This window comes from Carex rostrata, chromosome 8 (genome assembly GCF_964058835.1).
Source record: "Carex rostrata chromosome 8, lpCarRost1.2, whole genome shotgun sequence".
Classification (NCBI taxonomy): domain Eukaryota; kingdom Viridiplantae; phylum Streptophyta; class Magnoliopsida; order Poales; family Cyperaceae; genus Carex; species Carex rostrata.
In genome coordinates, this window is record NC_135925.1 from 1,253,254 (window position 1) to 1,274,931 (window position 21,678).

Consider the following 21,678-nt stretch of genomic DNA (forward strand, 5'->3'; position numbering starts at 1 on the left):
TTCATAGGTACAATGATACGCGTTGCCTAATGACATCGAGCATTGCCCACAAGTTATACAACACACTAGCCGATGGTTATATCAAAATCTGGTGTGTCATCTTGCCTAACGATTCATCACCCAAACATATAAAATAGGAGAAATCATACAATGCAAGTCGTAAAATAGTTAATCTCTTCCCTCATGAGCAGGAGAGAACTCTACCGTCCGGTGATGACTCGAAATGAGACTACTAAATTTGAGTATATATAAATATATACTTAGTTACCCTAATGCTACTCTGTCGGATTACAAGCGCATAATCCCACCGTGTAGTAGTGTCGGGTGTCGATCCACAGGGATAGATCTTAGTAGTTTAACAACAATAATACTAGTCTAGGTTCTTTGGGTTTGTTTGATATGCGCGAATACTAATTAAAATAAGTAAATAATAATAGTAATAGGTGCAAGTTGATTTTACAGTTTACTCTGGCGAATTTACAGGTGGAGATGCTAATTGCTGTAAACCAAGTTTTGGACGAATTCCTTCTAATTAACTCAATACAATATTTATGGTACTCATGTCTACCCGTATATGGCACTGTCACTGCCGCATACGGCCTCGCCTACAGCCTTCTGTCACTGCCATATGCGATATAGACCACCCCGTAGAGTAGAGCCGCATACCGGTACTGTTATTCCCTGCGGATTACTTGGGTTCGATTCTATGCATATTTGAAAGGTTCTCTGACTCTAAGGTCGCCTTGTGGGGGACAATTCTGATTATCACAGGATATAATGTAATTAACCACTCACACCAATTTAAGTAATTATATTCCCCTGTTACTCGCTAAGTAATAACCCTAAACCCTATTCAATACAAGTAATAAATAAATTCCTAATTAAACCTTGAGATGCTATCTAATCTATATCCTGCCAAGGGAGTCTACTGGGTTCGAACCCTAGCCTTTGAACCACGGCTAGGCCTCGTTAGCCGAAGTGTTTATAGTACTTACATGTATCCCCTCTCACACTGAGGTACAACGACTTATAACACCTATTGGTATGTGAAGGACACTGGACCATCTGTAGACAGACTTATGTATGCAAGGACATATTTCAAAAGCATTCTAAGTATAACGAAATCTCAAATAGACATAAAAGAAAAATAAATATTATAGTAAAGAGCAATTAGAATTCATTACAGCAATTATAATTCATTAAAAAGGGTTAAACTTTTCAATTTTCAATTTGAATCAAAAGGAGAGGTTGAGATGGTGCTGAAATTCGTGCTGGATCATAATCAAATGGTTCAACAAATTCTGAAATTCAATTTGGTTTTCAATTCAATTAAAATTCGTTACAGTTGCAAAGTTTCGATTCGAATCTTTGTAAAATTTATCATAATTTCGTACGAAACCTTCAAGTGTTTATAATTTGATTATTAATTTTTTTCGAATCCGAATACTTTAATTGATTGAATTAGTATATATAAATATATATACATATAATTATCAATCAAATCAATCTTTATAATTCCTAAAATAAAATGTGTAGCTTATATATAAAATTATTTGTACGTAAATTTGTATATTTATTCTACTAATTTTCAAATCTATTTATTTATTTCTTTACACAAATCATTTTACTTTATTTCCAAATTCTCCTTTTAATTACATAGTTTCATAAATTATTTATATCTCGAAATTTTTAGTTTATATTTCAAATTGATAATAAAATTTCTAAATGATCATTAGTTTAATTAGTAAAATTTTAATTTGGGTGAAAATTTTAAATTAGCATGATTAATACTTAATTAAAATTTCGGGATATAACACACGCCATATCTTCAAAATCTCTTAAGCATCATAGAAACTTATGTGGGTTAAAATTGATCTACTTATATGAAAATAATAATAATAAAATACAATAAATAAATAAAAACAATTTTGTATCCTACTATCCAAACAAAAATATATCATACTTCTCTTTGTTCATCTGTCCAAAAATGATATATACCAAATTTGACACATATATAAAATATTAAAATGCAAAATAAAAATTCATCGATTAGACATAATTTGATATATATAAATTATGTCTAATCGTTGAATTTTTATTTTGCATTTTATATATGTTTCAAATTTGGTTTTACTAAATTTGTGAAATTAAGGCTTGATAAAAGAAATACATTAATTAGCCCTCATCAACTAATAATATCTTATACAATTACAATGCCAGCTAAATCCAGCATTACGTAAAAATTAGTAAAGGTTTACTTCAATTGAAACCAACTTTTGCTCTAACAAAAACCCTTTTTTTTTTTCAAAGAGATGTGAAATTACAACTGTGCCACCACATCGATCAATTTTTTTTAAGATTAGTGGCTTTATTGCCTACTAACAATTTAATTGATAAACCACATCGATCAATTACGTACTCTGCAGTTGCGATCCATGACAAAACGTGATCCCTTTCGTTGAAAATAAAGGTCCCAGAAAATGTAGACACCGAGTTGACATCCCCGTTGGTGCTTTCATTATATATCTCCATCATCAAGTGCAACTTGACCTTTACAACATAACAGTAGTTCCACTTCTCCAACCTCGCGCCCATGCATTTTATGATTTGGTTAGGAATTTTTTACGCTGTTTATGTAGTCGCTATCTTGAACCTGGACGTGAACAACTAATGTAAAAAAATAAGTGAATTTTGTGAACGGAATATATATAATACACAATCATACATGTAAGATGTATTGCCAAAGAAAGATCGATGTGCAGTTATATTTCAGGTTCAAATCTTAGTATTCTAGATTATGAGATATTGGATGTGAACAGAATTGTGTTTCTAATTACATGCTATCATGGAATTCGGAAGTAAATTTTCTTTTGTGCACCATCTTAGGACTTGGGAGATTGTATTTTTTTTTCTTCTTATTTTTTTCTGAAAATTAGCAGCCCCAATATTTTCAAATATACATATATCTTTAACAAAATCAAGCATAAATCTGAGATTGTGTATTAATTTATACGTAACTAAATTCCATAAATAGGAATATGAGATTTGTACTTGTATATATATATACCGTTAAAAATCTACCTGTGAATTTCTTGATAAAATAAATCATGCATTATGGGACATAATCAGACAAGTAACACCAAAACCTGTTTACCTCAGAATATATATTGTCTAGAGAGCAAATTAAATACAATGTAGTGACTGCTCTATTGCTTCGAGTTCCAAATTGAGACCTAGCCAAGCAATTAACTACAACATGTTTGCATTGAACTGGAACAGGCTATGCGCAGGTCTAAAGACTCAACCCCTAAAAATTAGCAACTCAGAGTGTCTACATGTTAGCTGTGCCATTGACAGAATGTTACGAATCCTAGCTAGTTGAAAGAGATATCTAACTACCACCATCTCATAAGTATCTCCACCTCACATGCGATGTGACCCGCTCTAGATATATGCAAAGCAGATAGATATATATGTGCAACCTATCTAAACATCATAGATGTATCATGTAGCTAGCTTTGGTTTTTTAATTTACTGTCAAATAATAACAAATTATGAACCCATTTACAAAAGATAAGAATTAACACTTAAAATATGATTCTAGGTGCATGGGTTCATGCATATTCCTCGTACCAGACTACTCGATCCAGTCAATAAGCAATTGTTGAAAGAACATTTGCTGCAACTAACCCTAGAAAACGATTGCAGTGGGGTCCTTGGTTCAATGAAAAGTACATAGAAATAGGGTTTCATGTGATGAGCATGAAGGCAACTTTGGAAAATGACATTATGAGCCCCCTGTGAGTTGGATTCCATTGAAAGAAAAGACATGCAATTAGCATTGATGTCCCTTGCACTGCTTGTTTCTTCTTTAATAGTTCAATGGACACAATTAAGAACTTTATTGAAATAAAGTTGAGATCAAGATCAATCTTATCGATACAAAAAAAAAAAAAGATATGACAATCTTAATTATTGATTAACATAGAGTTATAAGATCAGCACGCGTTACCACTCTGCACTTTATTTTATTTTGTTTTGATAATTAAAATGAGATTTCAAAACAATTAGTATATGATTGGTTCATTTTTTACATTTTACATGAAGAAATTGACATAATTATAAAATAAAATATCCGCGATATCTATTTTTTCTAGCGGTATAATTAAGATTGTTTTTATGAACCTACTTTTGTATATTACGCAAAGAATATAATTAACCTGTATAAATTCATTTGTATTAAATTTGCCAAACTTATTGTGATTTCTTGGAAGTGTTGTAAATTTAGTTTTTAATGTCCGTTGGTGATTGGCAAAGAAAGTGGCATTAAAATTATTAAATTTTGTAAAAGAAAATAAAAATTTATCATTTTTGGTGTGAATTATAAGCATAATTTGAAGTACCACATTCAAACTGATGGATTTAAAATTTTAAACCATTCTTGGCTGATATTGAAAATAAAATTATCCGTTTTCAAATGGACATCAACCTTCAGAGGAGAAGTCCCTGAATCCTCAGTTTATTGCATAATTTGTGTACATGTGTGTGTATGGAAAACAAATATATATATGTATATACAAGTTATTTAGACAAAAACAAATAGCTATGCCTAGCTAGTCAAGAAGATATAAATGGTGATATGTTCCTTTTTCAAGTCCGGATCCTATGAAGTAATTAACTCAAATTTTGAGTTTGATCTGGACCGTCTGATCAGAATTCGGGCCAATTTTGTCTCAAGTGGAATTGCACATGACCCTATAATATTCGTGTCAAAACAGATCTGACGGTTTGAATCTAAACTAAAAAATTGAGTTACTTTAGGTGATATGATTCTCTTAAATTTTTCTTGGATACAAATAACATTTCCTTTTGGTTATATAAAATGAATGAATTAATATAAAAGAGGAGGCAATTGTAATTGTAAATGATTAAACAAGTGGAGCAGGATCCTTTGTTCTCAGCCATCACTATTGCATTAATGAGTGTGTTCTTTGAGAAAGAGGTCACCCCACCCACTACAACAAGCACTTCCTTTAATTAGCTACCCTCTCCAACTTTTTTGAATTATTTGTTCCTTTCTCTGATTATGTATAAATCGACCTTACCTTACCTTACCTTACCTTACCAGTTACCATACAAAGTCTGGGCACACCGCAGTGAGTCAATGCCAATGTAGAAACTATGCTAAAAATGCAAAATAAATAGCAAGAGAAAGGAAAGGAAATATTTCCTTCGTACAAGGAATGTAAGATTTTAGTTCCAAAACCCAAGTTTAATTCGCCTTACTAAGCTAAGAAATGTCAGTTTGCTAAATTAGTTTTGTTCTTTTTTTTTAAAAAATAAAATAAAAAATCTGTTCTTGTTTGTTTTCGTTTGGGCTGTGAAACGAATGACATTTTGATCTATGGTCCCATATATATCGAAACAATAGCTCACATGCGAGTGAGGCAATGGTAATATGCATATTACGAAGCAGTTCGTACTATGGACTCATATTTATGTTTTTAAGTTCAAACAGTCGATCCAAATTATTAAACATGATTCCTGACCATATGATATTGTACTTGCAGCACCAAAAAAAAATTGTACCAAATTTTAAATTTTGTAGAATTTTATAATTATTTTTTATAGGTAGAAAATCACTTATTTTAAAATTCTAAACCATATATTCCAAACTAGTGATTTTTTACCTATTTAATAAGATTGTAAGAAAAGTTCTTCCTATAAAATATAAGATTTGGTGTCCGAATATATTTTCATATGAAGATTATATTTTGACGGTTTAGATGAATTGTTTGAATTTTAAAAATAAAAATATGAATCCATAGCATCCACCATAATATGAATATTGCCATAGCCTCACTCATTATATATTGTGCAAGTAGTTAAAATTTGTAACTATGATTTCGTGTGGTAGAAAAACGATGATTTTGTGTGGTAGAAAAAACTTGTTTCTATAATAGATAACTACACAATTTGAAATTCGTACAAAATCTACTAGATTAAAATCTGTAACTAAATATAATTGGAAAATAGTTTTATTAATTTATATATCGTAAATAATTTACAAATATATTGATAATTTTAGAAAGCAAATAGAAGTTAATAAATATTACCAATCATTCAGGAATAAATGTATTAGTAAACTTTGGTAACAATTCTTACATAATACATATAATATAGTAAGAGGAGGGTTCAAATGCCTCCATTTTTTGTGCCTCCATCATGCCTCCATTTTTAAAAACTTTAATAACTCAAAATTTAAATCTTAAAATTCAAAATAAAACCGTTGGATATGAACTATATCATTTTATCTATGCACATGCAAAAAATTATGGCATTTCAACTTTGTTTTGATTGTCATCTTGAGCTTGTAAAAATGTATACAAATGTGAATAATTTCTAAACATTAATTTTTCAACTTATTGATTCATATAAAAGCAAAATCAAAATGTGATAATTTTTTATGGACACATAGAGAAAATAACATAGATTACATATTCGTCAATATATAACTGGTTGATTTGGTTTGCAAGATTCTGAAAACGAATATTAGTTGCTCCTATATGTAATGCTCTAATATTTAGTTGCTCCTATATGTAATGCTCGACATAATTTTAGTTCAGTTACTTGTGTTTATAGAAGATCCTGCAAATGAAAACAAATGGGTTAAATTTTTTGGTTCCTGAAGTGAAAGTGAAAAAGAGAGGGAATATGGAGCGTGAATTCTGTGACAAATACAAAGAGAAGGAACCAAAAGCCGACACGTAGCATGTGATTTTATCTACCGCCCAAATTTTACCTAGGAATGGTCAGTTCAACCTAGTCACTAGAACCTAGTAATTTCAGAAATCACATCGAACCATCGTGTTCTCTCTTCTCAGGTGAACTTTTCCGAGGTAAACCACAAAAAAGTATTAAATTTAGTGTTTTTCACCCATGCCCCTCAAAGTATTTTTATTCAGAACATTCATACAATGCGCTTTAAAGAGTAGTAACTTCAAAGAAAATATTGTTCTAGGCACTAGCTATATACTTTCTAAAGCGAACAATTGAGTTTACCTTTTTTATTGTATTTAACATTTATAAGTGCACTATGAGTAGGGTGAAAAACGATATAGATAATATTCGATCTGTATTTGATTTATATTTGAAAACTTAGATGTGGATATTTTATATTCGAATATCCATATGGATAAGGATAATTATATGGTTTTATGAACTTTAATATCATATATTTTAATACATATTATGAACACTACAGCAAAATGGAATTTCTGCGACCGGTATTAGCGACCGGGGCTGACGCCGGTCGCAGAAATTCAATTTCTCGAAAAAAAATAAAATAAATTCCATTCATCAGGCGACCACTGGCATCTGCGACCATATCAGCGACCGGCGCCATTACCGGTCGCTGAAAGTATTGGGTAAAAAAAAAAAGGCGTCAGCCTTCTCCCCCGCGCCAGACAGAACCCTAGTTTTTTCAATTTTCCCCCGCGCCCAATTCAAATTTCAGTGATTTTTGGTGATTTGCTGCGATTTTGTGCTCAAATCTCTGCTCAACAGGTTAGAACCTCGAATCTCTTCTCAAATTTCTGCTCAATTCGATTTTCTATTCAATTCGTATTTTTTTCAATTCGTGGTTAGAAGGAGCTTGAGTGGACCAGCAGAGGCGACACTGGTATCTTCTCTCTTTTCCCTTGTTCGATTTTGCTTAGTGAGATTCTGGATTAATTTTTTTTTCGTTAATTTGATATTAATCTAGCTATTGGAAGAGGAGACTGCTAAAAGAATTGAAGAAGCAATTAGGAAGAGGGCCAGCAGAGTTTGAGTTCAGAAGCTACCTTGATCGCAGCCAGAGAACGGTACTTAATTATCATGTATTTAAATAATTGTATCCGGGTGGTACCAAATTAGAACGGTACTGGTATTGACAAGTTAGATATAGGTTTGTGTAGTTTAGATGTTATTTGGTATGGTACAATGACTTATGTAGTTTAAATGTTTTGTTTAGATATTATTTGAGATATGATTGGCATTTATGTTTGATTTTTGGTATGTTTAATTTTTTATGTTTTTTTGGCACTTGTATGTTTGATATTTGTTGTCTTATTTATGTGTATTGATGTAATGTTGTATGTTTGTTATCAAATATTATGAAGAAATGTAAATAATAAAACAAACAAAAAAAAATGTTGGTAGAATCATCAGCGACCGGTTTTGAGTATCAGCGACCGGAAAACCGGTCTCTGATATTTTTTTCTGATGTCAGCAAAAAACAACAGCGACAAAAAAAATTAGTCGCAGAAAACTTATCAGAGACCGGATGACATCAATCAGCGACCGGTGACGTCATCAGAAGAGTATCTGCGACAATGCTTTTAGCGACCGGACTATCAGCGACCGGAATCGGATATCTGCGACCGGGATTACTATCAGAGACCGGCGTCATGACTATCAGCGACCGGAAAACCGGTCGCTGATAGTCTTTTCTGCTGTAGTGGAAAAATTTATGTTATTCATCATTATAATTAGATAAATATTACGAACTTTAATATCTTTTATATTATTTTAATAATATCCGATTTGATCCAGATTTGTATCCATATCTGTCTGATATCTACTCCGTATCCATATCCGTATCCGAAAAATAAAAAAGAAATAAATATGGTTTTACCACTATCCGCTCCGTTTTCACCTTGGACTATGAGCAATTACAAGAAATTTTCTTAGTACAAATCTATGGGTTATATTCTGGAAAAACATACAAGAAGAAATTGAATGGATAATAATTTCTTCGAAAGGATGAAAATTTTCTATCAGGTAGGACTTGAATAATTAAAGAATGGTAATCGTAGATAACTAATCTCCCCCTCCAAATCTTATTAAGGCCAAAGATGACAACCGTAGAGAGAAATTAGAGTTCATTTTCCTCCAAAATTTACACTGCCAACATCATCAATCGGAGACAATCTTTTACTTCTGAAGGCATACTCGTTTCTTTGCTTCCAAATACCCCGGCCTATAAAACACCCATAAAAAATACATACATATATGTCGCAGGTGAATAAATCACATGACTTGTATATCATCCAACACGCATGAACAATTTTCACAAAACTTAAATAAAAAGCATAATCAACTAATTATATACAGAGCAGAGCTTTTGATTGCCAATCAAACATAAAATTGTCGCACTTAATGCAAAATATAGAGCAGCCATTTGTGATCAAGAGATCAATGTTTAATTCTCCAATAATTCATAGGCTAATTCTTTGTATTGTAACCCAATAAAAATGTCAATCGGATGACACAATTCTCTTCCGTCCTGCTTTGTCGAATTGAATCCCATGGAAATTTCGTGGATATCACAATCTATGATTCTTTTTTATCGATCCGTAAATTATATATATTTGTTTTTCAATAAAAATTTGGTTTGCAAGTCAAAAGGTTGAAAAATAAAAATAAAGTAATTAAGACCAAAGAATCTTTTCCCACACCAAATATCATTTATCTTTTCCACAGTGCCATTAAGTAAATAAGATAATAGAAAAATTAATTAAGAATATATTCTTGTTTGACGAGATCGACCCATCGAAAATAGAAGGACATGGAAAATTAAACATAATATGCTTTATACTTCAATTAGTATTTATGTTTTACCTTAATTTGTGAGTTCCATGCACAATTTGTTTTTCCTTTTAGAATAATTTTTAATTTATATGAACAATTTTCACAATATTTATTTAATTTATTTAGTTTTGACTCTAGTAAATTCAATGTTGATATATGTATGAAAATTTGAATAGGGTATACATATTTTGAAGAAATTTAAAATTTTCCACATCTATTCACATGTTACAATCAAATATTCATTTAATTAGCTCAGTTTCATAATCAATAGAAGTTCTTTTAAATTAACCTTAAGGTTCTTGTACTCGTAAATTAAATTACATTCCACATAATCTCATACAATCCAACATATATGCACTTATTGTTTGACTAAATGAGAATGGTGGCAAGCAACGTCTTTTTAATGCTTTGACAGTAAGCATTCAAACATAAATGATATTTTGATAATAATATTTCGCACATCAAGTTAATTAAATATGTTATAAAAGTTTATGGACATCGTTGATAAATAGACTGCTTACAATGCAATTACAGATGACAAATTTTATGGTAATTATATATTGAGGAGGGATCCGATCGATTACCACAAAGTTATCACAATCATTTTCTACATTTTCAAACTCTAAATCGTCGATCCAAACCATTAAACATGATCTCCACAATAAAATGTGCTTCCAGATCAAATTTTACATTTTTTTGAATTTTTTTACTATTTATTAAGATGAGTACAAAAACTAGTTAAATTCAAACCATGTTTTGCATGATTAAAATGGATGTTTTAATTTGCGCTTATATCTCTTATTTCAAAGCTCAAATAGTTAATTCAAACTTCTCAACATGTTCTTCATATTGAAATGTGCTTGAAGACTAAATTTTATATTTTTTGGAAATTTTTTACTATTTTTTTAGAATTTTTCAAAATTGGTCATCTGTAATAATATTTCACACTTATTGAACTTTGACTATTTCCAAACCTATTTATGAATTGTTCAACAACATCGATTAAATCTCATCATTTTTTATACATGTATATATGATATGATATGATATGATATGATATGATATGATATGATATAGGAGCATATATAGATAATTAATGTACGCACGCACACACACATAAATAGAAGATATGTATAGGAGCATATATATATAGATAATTATATGTATATATTTATGAAATTAATCTGTTTCTTTTAGCTTCTTTAGTGACTTAATTTTGCTGCTTAATATTGAATTTTTAATGCGGATTAAGATCACTTCCTTTAGACTTCTTTTGTTCCTATCTTAATTCTCAGTCTGAATCTTAAGAAATCTCTATCTCAGCAGCTATCACAGATAAACCTTCAATTAATATATATCTTGTGGATTTTTTATAGATTTACTTTAATACCCCTCTAATATTAATTTTTTAAATAAATTAATTGTAATTGTCCCCGTCCAACATTTTATAGTGTAGGAGCATCAGCGCATCACCCATTTATATAATGAGATTTTATCCATATTTTTTATCAAATTATTTAAATATTTTACCAATACATTTACTGATCGATCCTTATTCATTGTATAAAATTATATTAGTTAGTCTATATCTATATACTTAAAAATACCCATTTTTATACTTTTGTAATTTAACCTTGTTCAAATTGATTTTAGAGATCTATAATTCAATTAATATCAAACTAATCTGTTTTCATGTGATTGCTGTTATTTAAATTTTCATTCTAATTATAATCAGCCTACCCATTTGCCAAATTAAACCACGTCCAAGAACATGATTTTGTTCTTTCTTGAGATTTTTCGTTTTCATTTAACAACTATAGATATTCGTAATGAAAAACATGATATTTATTTCATTACAATGATAATTTTCTTACATAATCTTGCCGTACGTCATATAAATTAAAATTAAAGAATGTAAATATATTGCCGTCATATAAATTAAAAATAATGTAAATATAAATCCTTCTATTTTGTAATTATATCCATCTTTATTCCAATTCGTTGACATACATCTCATTCTATGAAAAGGGGAATGCATGCAATTGAGTTTTTCTACAGAAATAAAAGGGTTTGAATTAATTAATATATTCTTTCGGTCTCAAAGTTAAGTCAATTTTATTGTTCTCAACAGAATTTGGAATAAAATATATTCCTATTCGTAATTGTTGGGTTGTAAAGAACCTACCTATAGTCTAAGAGGAGGGGGAATTAGAATAGCCTAATTACAGTGGTTCACCTCTTCTAAGTAAAAAAAACAATTACACATCAAGCTAGCTAGCTGCCATTGAATCTTGTCAGCCCTCCATTTTCCACCTCTTTAATTAGTTATCTGTTAATCATATATAATTGTACTATTTATTAACTGAAAACACATACTTACAACGACAAAGATTTTATGAATCTATACAAATAAGTAATTTGTTTAATTGATAATCACTAAGAAATTATTAATATCAATTAACAGATTGACAAACATAATTTAAAAAAAAAAGAATGAAAAATGGATGAACAGAAAATGTCATGGACTTTGGAAAAGGAACCGGGAGCGGCCCAATGACTACCCAGCAAGTGCACACGAATCTTGAAGCAGATCGAAAGGCTCCGAATTTGGTATGATGTCAAGTACTGATCATCACTCCAACTATTATTGCACCATATTATATGTTTAACAATTGTAGAGGATCATGGGTTCGAATAGGAAATGTAAGAGATGTTAACAGAGACCAAAGAAGGGACTAGTAGGTGAAAGTTTAACAATTGGACCACTGCAATGATTTAGGTTTATCCAAGAGCAGCTTGGGAGCTTGACCCAAAATGAACAACAACTGCATTGTACCCATCCAAATTTAGTTAGAATTTTCCAGTTTACATTTTGTATTAACCTTTTTTCCAATTTTAACAAGCAGGGATTGTCAGAGTGTTAGCTAGCTCATACGCCATGTCCATTATCCCCACTAATTAATTAGTTATTCCAAATTAATTAAAATGCTGGAGGGAGAAAAAAATTAATACTGAGCTACAGTACTTTGTGCTTTTCCTGTCTCCACTAAATAATATTCCTTCTCAGGTCATTATATTCTATTTCTACCCTCTCCAGCTTCACACAACAGAAACAGTGCACTAGATCTAGAAGAGATAAGAGAAGAGAGAATTAAGAGAGGAGGTCAGATCGATCGATCATGGGGCGAGGTAGAGTTGAGCTGAAACGCATCGAGAATAAGATCAACCGTCAAGTGACCTTCTCGAAGCGTCGCAACGGCCTCCTCAAGAAGGCCTACGAGCTCTCCGTTCTTTGCGATGCGGAGGTGGCACTCATAATCTTCTCGAGCCGCGGCAAGCTTTACGAGTTTGGCAGTGCTGGGTAAGATAATTCTTTCTTTTCCAATTAAAAGAAATTAATTCAGCTATTGGTCTACTTCTTTTTCTCTTTCGTGATTTCATGGTATATTTACCTTGTAATAATTCTTTTCTTGTAAGCACTGTTTTGGCTTTCGTTTCAAGTACTGTATTTCCCTAACGAGACTACTGTTTTATCTAAAATGGTCAGATCTTTTGTTTGCTCTTTTTAGGTGATTTTATTTTAATTTTTTGGTGGTTTTCCGTAGCTTGTTTAGTTTGGTAGATAACTAGGTAAAGTTTTGTGTCATGATATATCTCTGACGATCTTGTTCTATATTTCTTAGCTTTGCTTCAACACTTGTGTATTTTTCTAGGGAGTACTGTTTTATCTAAAATAGTTGCATCTTTTCTTCCATTTGGTAACTGATTTTTAATGGTTATTTAGTTTACCATTATTGTACCTAGGCTGGAGATCTATTCTTGTTTATTCTTTTTTCCATTTATATGTAAAGTTTGGTCTAAACAAAAAGTTAGCAAGGCTTCAAACTCTTTTTCTTTCAAGATTTACACTTTCTCTCATTTTTTTTCCTCTTTGTTTATTTTGAGAGTTGATGAATTGTGTAGGTTTTGTTCTTTTAGTAATGTCTAACTTCACTTTTTGTGGGTCTTTTCCTTAGCTCTCTCCTCCAAATTAAACTCTCTAGAGATTTAGATTTTGGTATGGTCACAATTAGATACTGAATCTCTTACCACCTCTGATCTATAACCCAAACCTTATCTTTGTTTCTCTTATTTGCTTTACTACTCAATATCCTCTCTCTCTCTCTCTCCTGATGTCTAAGCAAGAGGAAATGCAAGAAAAGAAGGAACTGCCCTTTCTATTTTAATTGTGCTCTCACTTCAGGCTAACTTTTGTTGACTGATTTTTTTTTTTTTTTTAACATCAAGTAAAGTTTTTTTTTTTCTTTTTAATTCATAAATACAAAGCTTTTGTTTTGTTGTATGGCGCAACTGCAATTCCTTCAGTTGGCTTCTTATTCATAATTTCTCTCTCTCTCTCTCTCTCTCTCTCTTAATGAAACAGTGGCGCTCCTTTTTTCAATATGTTCTATCTTATTTTTTTTTTCTTAAGATAAATTATCTTTAGTTGTCTCAAGCCAAGCCTGATCATAACTGGAGTGGAACTACTATGAACAAAATTTTTGAAAGAGAGTCTTTTAATCATCGTTATTCTTTTCGTAAGGAAAAAAATTTCTCAAATTAAATTCTTTATATATTTTGGGGAAGATTTAGTTGTCTCTAACTCTCTTATCCTTCTAAATGCCTAATTGTATACTGATCTGATACGATACTTATCTTGGACTGCCGATTGTAAGTTATGCTAATTTGTAGCTTCATTTTTCTATTTTCCCTTAAAAGCTTTATTTATATATGAATTGTGGAGCTTTATTAGCTTCTTCCAGGTTACAAGAAAATAATTTTAGCATAGCATTATATCCAAAACGTCTGGTCATTTTTACTATGTTGTTTTACAAAAATCTTATAGCTATTTCTGACTAATAAACATTAAAATTTCGTTTTAACTTTAATTTCATCTAATTGTAGATGAAATAATACAATAAACCAACATTTCAAAGAATTATCTAGAATAATTAATTTTGCAGAAAATGACACATCATAACATATATCTCTACACCGATTCATGATCGCATGATATATAACTAGTTGATTCTTGATACCAATTATGCTTTTATGATATTAGTATTACTAAGTTGACTTGATTTGTTGTATGAACATTTGCCTTTAATTTCTCTTATAGCATACCCAAGACTTTGGAGAGGTACCAGCGCACCTGTTTCAACTCTCAAGATGGTACTGCTGCTGCAATTTGTGAGACACAGGTACTCTATATCTGAATGGAGAAGAATTTTGTATACTAATATTTTCAGCATTAAATGTTTTTTTTTTCTATTAGTACAAGATTACACAAGAACTGACTTGTTTCCCCTTGACTCAACTATTAATTAATATGTGCATCTTGCATTATTTATCTTTTACAAAAGAAAAAAGAACAAAATTTGTAAATTTTAGCTGAAGAATAGCTTCTCTAATGAATGTTCGCTGTTTTTACTTCAATTCTTATTCCTTAGTAAAAACACACTCTGTACAATGAGGGCAGGACTTGAGTTTCCCTCCTTTTCTCCCATCAGAAACAAAAACTAAAGGAAAGAAGAATAGAAATACCATTTTGTGACAATGACTATTAATTTTTTAAACATACATGATTAAAGTACTTATATTTTTGTCATTATAATTAGTTTTATGTAATGCGATGCTTGATTGGTTTAATTTATATAGAAATAATATTAAATTTTATAATTGGATATATTAATTGAAAACAATCAATTCAAGCTGACATCAACAGTTTGTTTCATTTTTCTTTGTTTCCTGCACGAAGCCGAATACATATATTCCACAACAAAATGAAATGCAACTATATATTTTCGAAAGAAACCCACGGAGAAGCGATAAACTATTTTTGTGTTATGCAAAGATGCTTAAGTTGTATGTAAAATAAATTTGACCAAAATTTTTGCTTCATTACTTGGCAATTGTCAACATAGCACTATTTTTAAGATGTTCGGATTGGTTGATCTTTTGGTGATAATTCACTAATTAGGGTTCTTTCAATTTGCAGAGCTGGTATCAAGAAATGTCAAAGCTGAAGGCCAAATTAGAGAATCTGCAACGAACTCAGAGGTGCATCTTTGTTTGACTATATTTAGAGGAAGCCGTTCGAGGCTTTACATTCAGGTCCCTACATCCAAAGATCAATTAAGAACAATGCATAAAATGCAAAAAATTAATAATAATTTGAATATAAAATTGGAAAAATTGAAGACATTATAACCAAAAAAGATCTTTCCAAAATCTATGGTGTCTGCAACAGTACATAAATTTGAGTGAAATTTTGTCTGTTTTTATTTTCATATGAAAACTACAATTTAGTTATAGCAATTTGATTGGACATGTGTTATTTTTTTTTTGATTGATAGACATGTGTTATTCAACAGCAGTATAGTGAATGAAAGCATCTAATTTCATATATTATTTCAAGATGTATCACATGCTTAAATTAAGAGTTAAGAAATTTTTTGCAATGCATTTTGTAGTGGACTCAGGGTTCTAGAATATTCACACACACACATATATAATCAAAGCTTTCAATAAAAACAGTTATGTTTCATCAATTAGGTTTTGGCCTAAACAAATGTATACTTATATCATCCAAATCTTACAATTGTATTTGAATAATAGGAGATTTCTTGAAATTTTAACATGGATATATAATTTATATACTTTTGCAAGAATATTGGTGGATTGATTCAATATTACTATAGTTTTGCAATAATATCGAGTTAAATGTTGGAAAAAAAAAACTATATACATCTGCAACTTTGCAATAATATGCACATAAAACATAAGAGTATGATTATTTTAATTATAAAAAAATGAGCTCAATTTTGACAAACCATGAGGTATGCATTACCTTTGAAGAGAAATTGAGAGAGTATTATTTTTTTTCTCAAGTAAAATGTCTTTTTCGATCATAGCTTACACGACAAGATGTGAACCATTATTCCTGGTTATTAATAGAACAGTCATTACTCCAATGATGGCTTATAATGTATATTTCAAAATATAAATAAGAGATTTTACTACTGATACTTTTCTTGATTAAAACATCTATGTGAAGAATTCTCTCACACTTTGAATTAATTAGTTCTATATTTGTCCATAACAAGAAAATCTAGGTAACATGTTTCTTCACCATTAAGTTACTATTATTCTATTTTTGAGTAAAAATAAGGGTCAAGCCCCTATTTGTATATTGATTGGAAAAGTTACTATTATTCTATTTGGCAAGTTATTTTAAAACCATCTACTACTAAATTTTTAGAAACTGAACTAGGTGCTTAATTAATTGTACTTAAACTGAATATCTGTATGAAGTTCAAATTATTTTCTGAGTCTAAGAAATATGTTCCAATGCCTACAAAAGTTTTGCTAATAAGTAGTTTATAAAAATATTAATTTAAGGAATTTGCTCGGTGAGGACCTCGGACCTCTCAGTGTTAAAGAACTACAACAACTAGAGCGACAACTTGAAACAGCTCTGTCACAAGCTAGACAAAGGAAGGTATAATCTTATTTCACTTTTAATTTCAGTGGTTAATGCACATATATTAACTGGGTGATGCTGTTTTAGCAATCTATTCGGATTCAGACAAAAAAGAAAACCTGTAATTAGTTAGTAATGAAACAAAAATAAAACCTGTTGGTTACTAACCTATGAACAAAAAGGTATTTTATGGTATGTCGTATAACAATTGCTCTTGTGATGTGAGACCATGTACCACTGTATATATATTATCTGTAGAGTATATTAATAACTATTTTACATGTTTTTTAAATTAGGTAATGTACGTAGTCTATGCTATGATTTATCATCATGCTTTAATCTTAATTGGTTCCTTGTCAAAATGGTCTTTATACTAGATGTGGATTAGTAAGGTTGTATTATTGTCAGATTTAATTACCAAGCATACTTGCCTACTATCCAAAATAGCAAAAACCTTCTAATCAAATTTAGTTTATTTTTTTCCAATAGAAATAATAATTATTGCTACAGACCATTTTATATTATTTTTATTTGCACTCATAAATCTAATGTTCTCGAAGAATTCAAACCAAATTTGTATCTTTAATACATCATAACAATATTGAAACAGACCCAGATTATGATGGATCAAGTTGAAGAACTTCGCCGGAAGGTATGTTGATCTTTTATTTATTATTTTGCTATTTTTCAAAAGAACATCCAAAGCTATCTCCGTGTCACTCATTAGGCTAACATCATTAAATTTTTGTTAATATTTGGACATATATTATGTTATTTCCTTAATGTAATAGTAAAGCAACTATGTTCTTCTCCCTAATTATTGTTAAGTCAAATTGTGTGAAATGGAGAGTTATGAGAATATATACTTTTCATATTTTTGTATAGGAAGATATATACTCAAAACTTTATATATTTTCTAGTGTTATAACTTATAACAGGACCTGTATTGTACTTTCCATTTCTAATCTTGTTAAGCTTATAACTGATACTCTTTATAGGAGCGTCAGCTTGGCGAGATAAACAAGCAGCTCAAGAGCAGGGTACTTTTACTAGAAACTAAGAACAATTTTTATAACAAAACAATAATTTATATAATAATATTTAGTTCCTAATTTACTTGCTTAAATTATATGTAGCTTGATGCTGAAGGAGCTGGGCCTTTAAGATCCATTCAAGGTACATGGGGACCACCAGATTCCGTAGTTACGGCGGATGGCGGTTTCCCGGTTCAAGCTTCTCATTCAAATTCCATGGATTGCGAACCTACACTCCAAATCGGGTAAAACTTGTACTATTTCTTTAAATAAATGTAAAGATTTATTTTCTGTAAATAAATCAAAGCAGCAATCTTTGGAGACAATCAATTACAAATGGGAGATTGATTTTTAATTAAAATGGGTATCATTTCATGCTATCTATTACATGCCACAACTTATAATATCAATCATATATTAGTTACTTCAATGTTGTTATATATGCTTAATATGCTTTAATCTTGCATAATTGACAGTAGCTGGTGTAGTTGAAATGTTCAATGTTTTTCTTTAGTTTTCTATTTCTTAGACTAGTTGAATTTAGTTGAGGTTTCATATATGCATTATATGAGTTAGGCTGGGGTGCTATGGATAGCATAGAGGCCTCTATGCTACGGCTCAATATTCGAGTTTTCAAAATCCAAACGGTCGATCCGAACTGTTCATCTTGTTCTCCATATTAATATCTGCTTGGAGACCAAATTTTACATTTTTCTGAATTTTTTTACTATTTATTAAGCCACTTTGAAAATCGCTAATCCAACGGTTTTACTGTTTTGTGCAGCCACCGTTGGATCAACAATTTTGTAAAATACTTAATAAATAGTAAAACAATTCAGAAAAATGTAAAATTTGGTCTCCAAGCAGATATTAATATGGAGAATAAGATGAACGGTTCGGATCGACCGTTTGGATTTTGAAAACTTGAATATTGAGCCGTAGCATAGAGGCCTCTATGCTATCCATAGCACCCCAGCCTAACTCTGCATTATATATACCGAAATCAGTGTCCAAGCATCATAAGTTGTCTCAAATTCTCAATGGTTCTGCAATAACCCACTGATTGATGGTCCTGAATTTGTACTCACCCCACAAAAATCTGAATATTGGAACTATTATTTCATATAGAAAATTTGAACCATAATATATATAGTTGAGATTTGAGACCTTTATTGTAAATAAGAAGGCCTAGTTGTGATTTGAGACCTTTATTTTCTATGACTGGACGGAGAAACCTATGGAATGGCATGGCTTCCTGGAATGTGTTAGGTAGCTATAGCGTTGGGAAATTTAGCCAGAGAATTATTCCCCTAACCTAGCTATCTACATCCCTAAAAACCTGGATTTGAATTTGGACATTCACCTTTTTCATTAGAAGGTTGGGTGGATTTGAATTTCATTTTCCAAATTTATTATTTGTATCATTTCCAAAATTCAAAATTCAAATGTAGCATGCTGTTTTTAAAATCTTGAATCTCAGCAGAGATGCATACCTAGTTTGTGTGTCATTAAAGGATGGCACACAGAGAAGACGCGCCTAATTAAGTTCCAATTTCTAATAATAAGCATACACTAATAAACAATTATTTTGTTGTAATTTTAGGTATCACCAGTTTGTTACTCCTGAGGCAACAATGCCAAGGAACAATGGAGGAGAGAACAACTTCATGCTTGGCTGGGTTCTTTGAGATTATTAAATCAATATTGCAATTAGGGGTCCTTTGGTCCTCTTAAACAAGTATTGAAATTATCTTATTAATTATTGACATGTTTTGTGGTTTGTAGTTTATAATAACCTAGCTTGCTTTTGTTGTGTTTTCTGACTTCTCAGCAGTGTGCAGTTCAATGCTCAACAAATTTATCTTTAGATGCATTATGCTATTGGACTTTGTAAAATATACACAGTGTGTCTATTTTAATTTTCCTGGGAAGGTTCAATAATATCTGGTGATATCAGACTTTAATTACATATTTTAATTATTTAATTGTTGACTCAGTAATTCATCCAATGCACTTCATGCATATGTGTGTGTGTGTGTGTGTGTGTGTGTGTCTTGTATAATGCATGTCTGGTGAATTTTTAGTATTCTACTTGTTAAAGCAGGAAGTTTAATTGAACTTGCACCTATATATATTTTCATTGTTGAGAAGATGTAATAGTATTACAGAAAGAAAGTGTTATATATCTTTTTTAAGCTAGCAATAAATTTCCTTTTTATGGAAGGTAAAATTGAAACAAAAAAGGTAAAGAAAAGAGTACAAGGAAGAAAAGCTACGGTAAAAAAAAAATCATGACACGAAGAAAAGCAAAATTGAAACAGTAAAAAGCAACCCCTTTACATAGTTCTAAGCATCGTAATCAGCTTAATTATAAGTTAATTAAAAAACCTAAATTTACTATAGTCAGAATGTACAGCAAACAAAATTGTTGTACAATTGTTTTGTCAGAATGTGGAATGAAATATATCTGGAATATATAACAGTACTGTCAAGTGCAAGTTCATTGAAAAAAGAAACAAAAAAGTGTTTCCGTTTATTTCTTTTCCAGAAAGGCCTGTGTGAGATGGCAAAATTTGTCTTCTCTTTAGCTATAGAGTATAGACATCATAATATATATATATATAGAGTTAGGCTGGGGTGCTATGGATAGCATAGTGGCCTCTATGCTACGGCTCAATATTCGAGTTTTCAAAATCCAAACGGTCGATCCGAACCGTTCATCTTATTCTCCATATTAATATCTGCTTGGAGACCAAATTTTATAATTTTCTGAATTTTTTTACTATTTATTAAGTATTTTACAAAATTGTTGATCCAACGGTGGCTGCACAAAACAGTAAAACCGTTGGATTAGCGATTTTCAAAGTGGCTTAATAAATAGTAAAAAAATTCAGAAAATTATAAAATTTGGTCTCCAAGCAGATATTAATATGGATAATAAGATGAACGGTTCGGATCGACCGTTTGGATTTTGAAAACTCGAATATTGAGCCGTAGCATAGAGGCCACTATGCTATCCATAGCACCCCAGCCTAACTCTATATATATATATATATATATATATCTGCAGTAACTTCATGTGCAATTACTCGCCTTATCTATATATCTAATGTCTCATTTTATCCAATTTTACAGTCTACGATCCATAGTTTTGGTTGATTCAACTGATATTTAATTTCTGATACTTACTTTAAATTGGTAGAGCAGGACATTGCTTGCCAGTTATCCAATTGTAGTCCTTAGCAAAGTCGGAGACAAAACTAGATTTGACAAGACAATCAGTTCAATTTTTTTTCTCAAACCATGTCTATCATAAAGAGTATGATCAATTGATCAAATGGTTGAGTTCTGCAGTTTGGATCCGATGGACCTCCAAATTGTCCGATGCGCTTTAAGGTTTGTGTGCACAAGTTTTAGAACGTGGCGCACATGAATCTTAAATTGCATTGGACGACTTGGATGTCCATTGGACCAAATTTATTTCCTATG

General features: G+C 30.8%; 1 protein-coding gene across 1 annotated transcript; it reads left to right on the plus strand.

Moving 5' to 3' along the window:
* Positions 1–12,662: 12,662 nt before the first annotated feature.
* LOC144558303 (agamous-like MADS-box protein MADS3) lies at positions 12,663–20,126 on the plus strand. The gene is made up of 8 exons (XM_078307118.1): positions 12,663–12,994; positions 14,792–14,873; positions 15,671–15,732; positions 17,074–17,173; positions 17,766–17,807; positions 18,154–18,195; positions 18,292–18,434; positions 19,793–20,126. Exons 1-8 carry the CDS (start codon positions 12,813–12,815, stop codon positions 19,875–19,877), a joined length of 738 nt encoding a protein of 245 aa, XP_078163244.1. The 5' UTR covers positions 12,663–12,812; the 3' UTR covers positions 19,878–20,126.
* The last annotated feature ends 1,552 nt before the right edge of the window (positions 20,127–21,678 follow it).

Coding starts and splice junctions, on each gene's coding strand:
- LOC144558303 (XM_078307118.1), top strand. CDS start 12,813: ATGGGGCGAGGTAGAGTTGAGCTGAAACGCATCGAGAATAAGATCAAC. Junction 14,874..15,670: donor CTGCAATTTGTGAGACACAG/GTACTCTATATC, acceptor TTCAATTTGCAG/AGCTGGTATCAAGAAATGTC. Junction 18,196..18,291: donor ACAAGCAGCTCAAGAGCAGG/GTACTTTTACTA, acceptor AATTATATGTAG/CTTGATGCTGAAGGAGCTGG.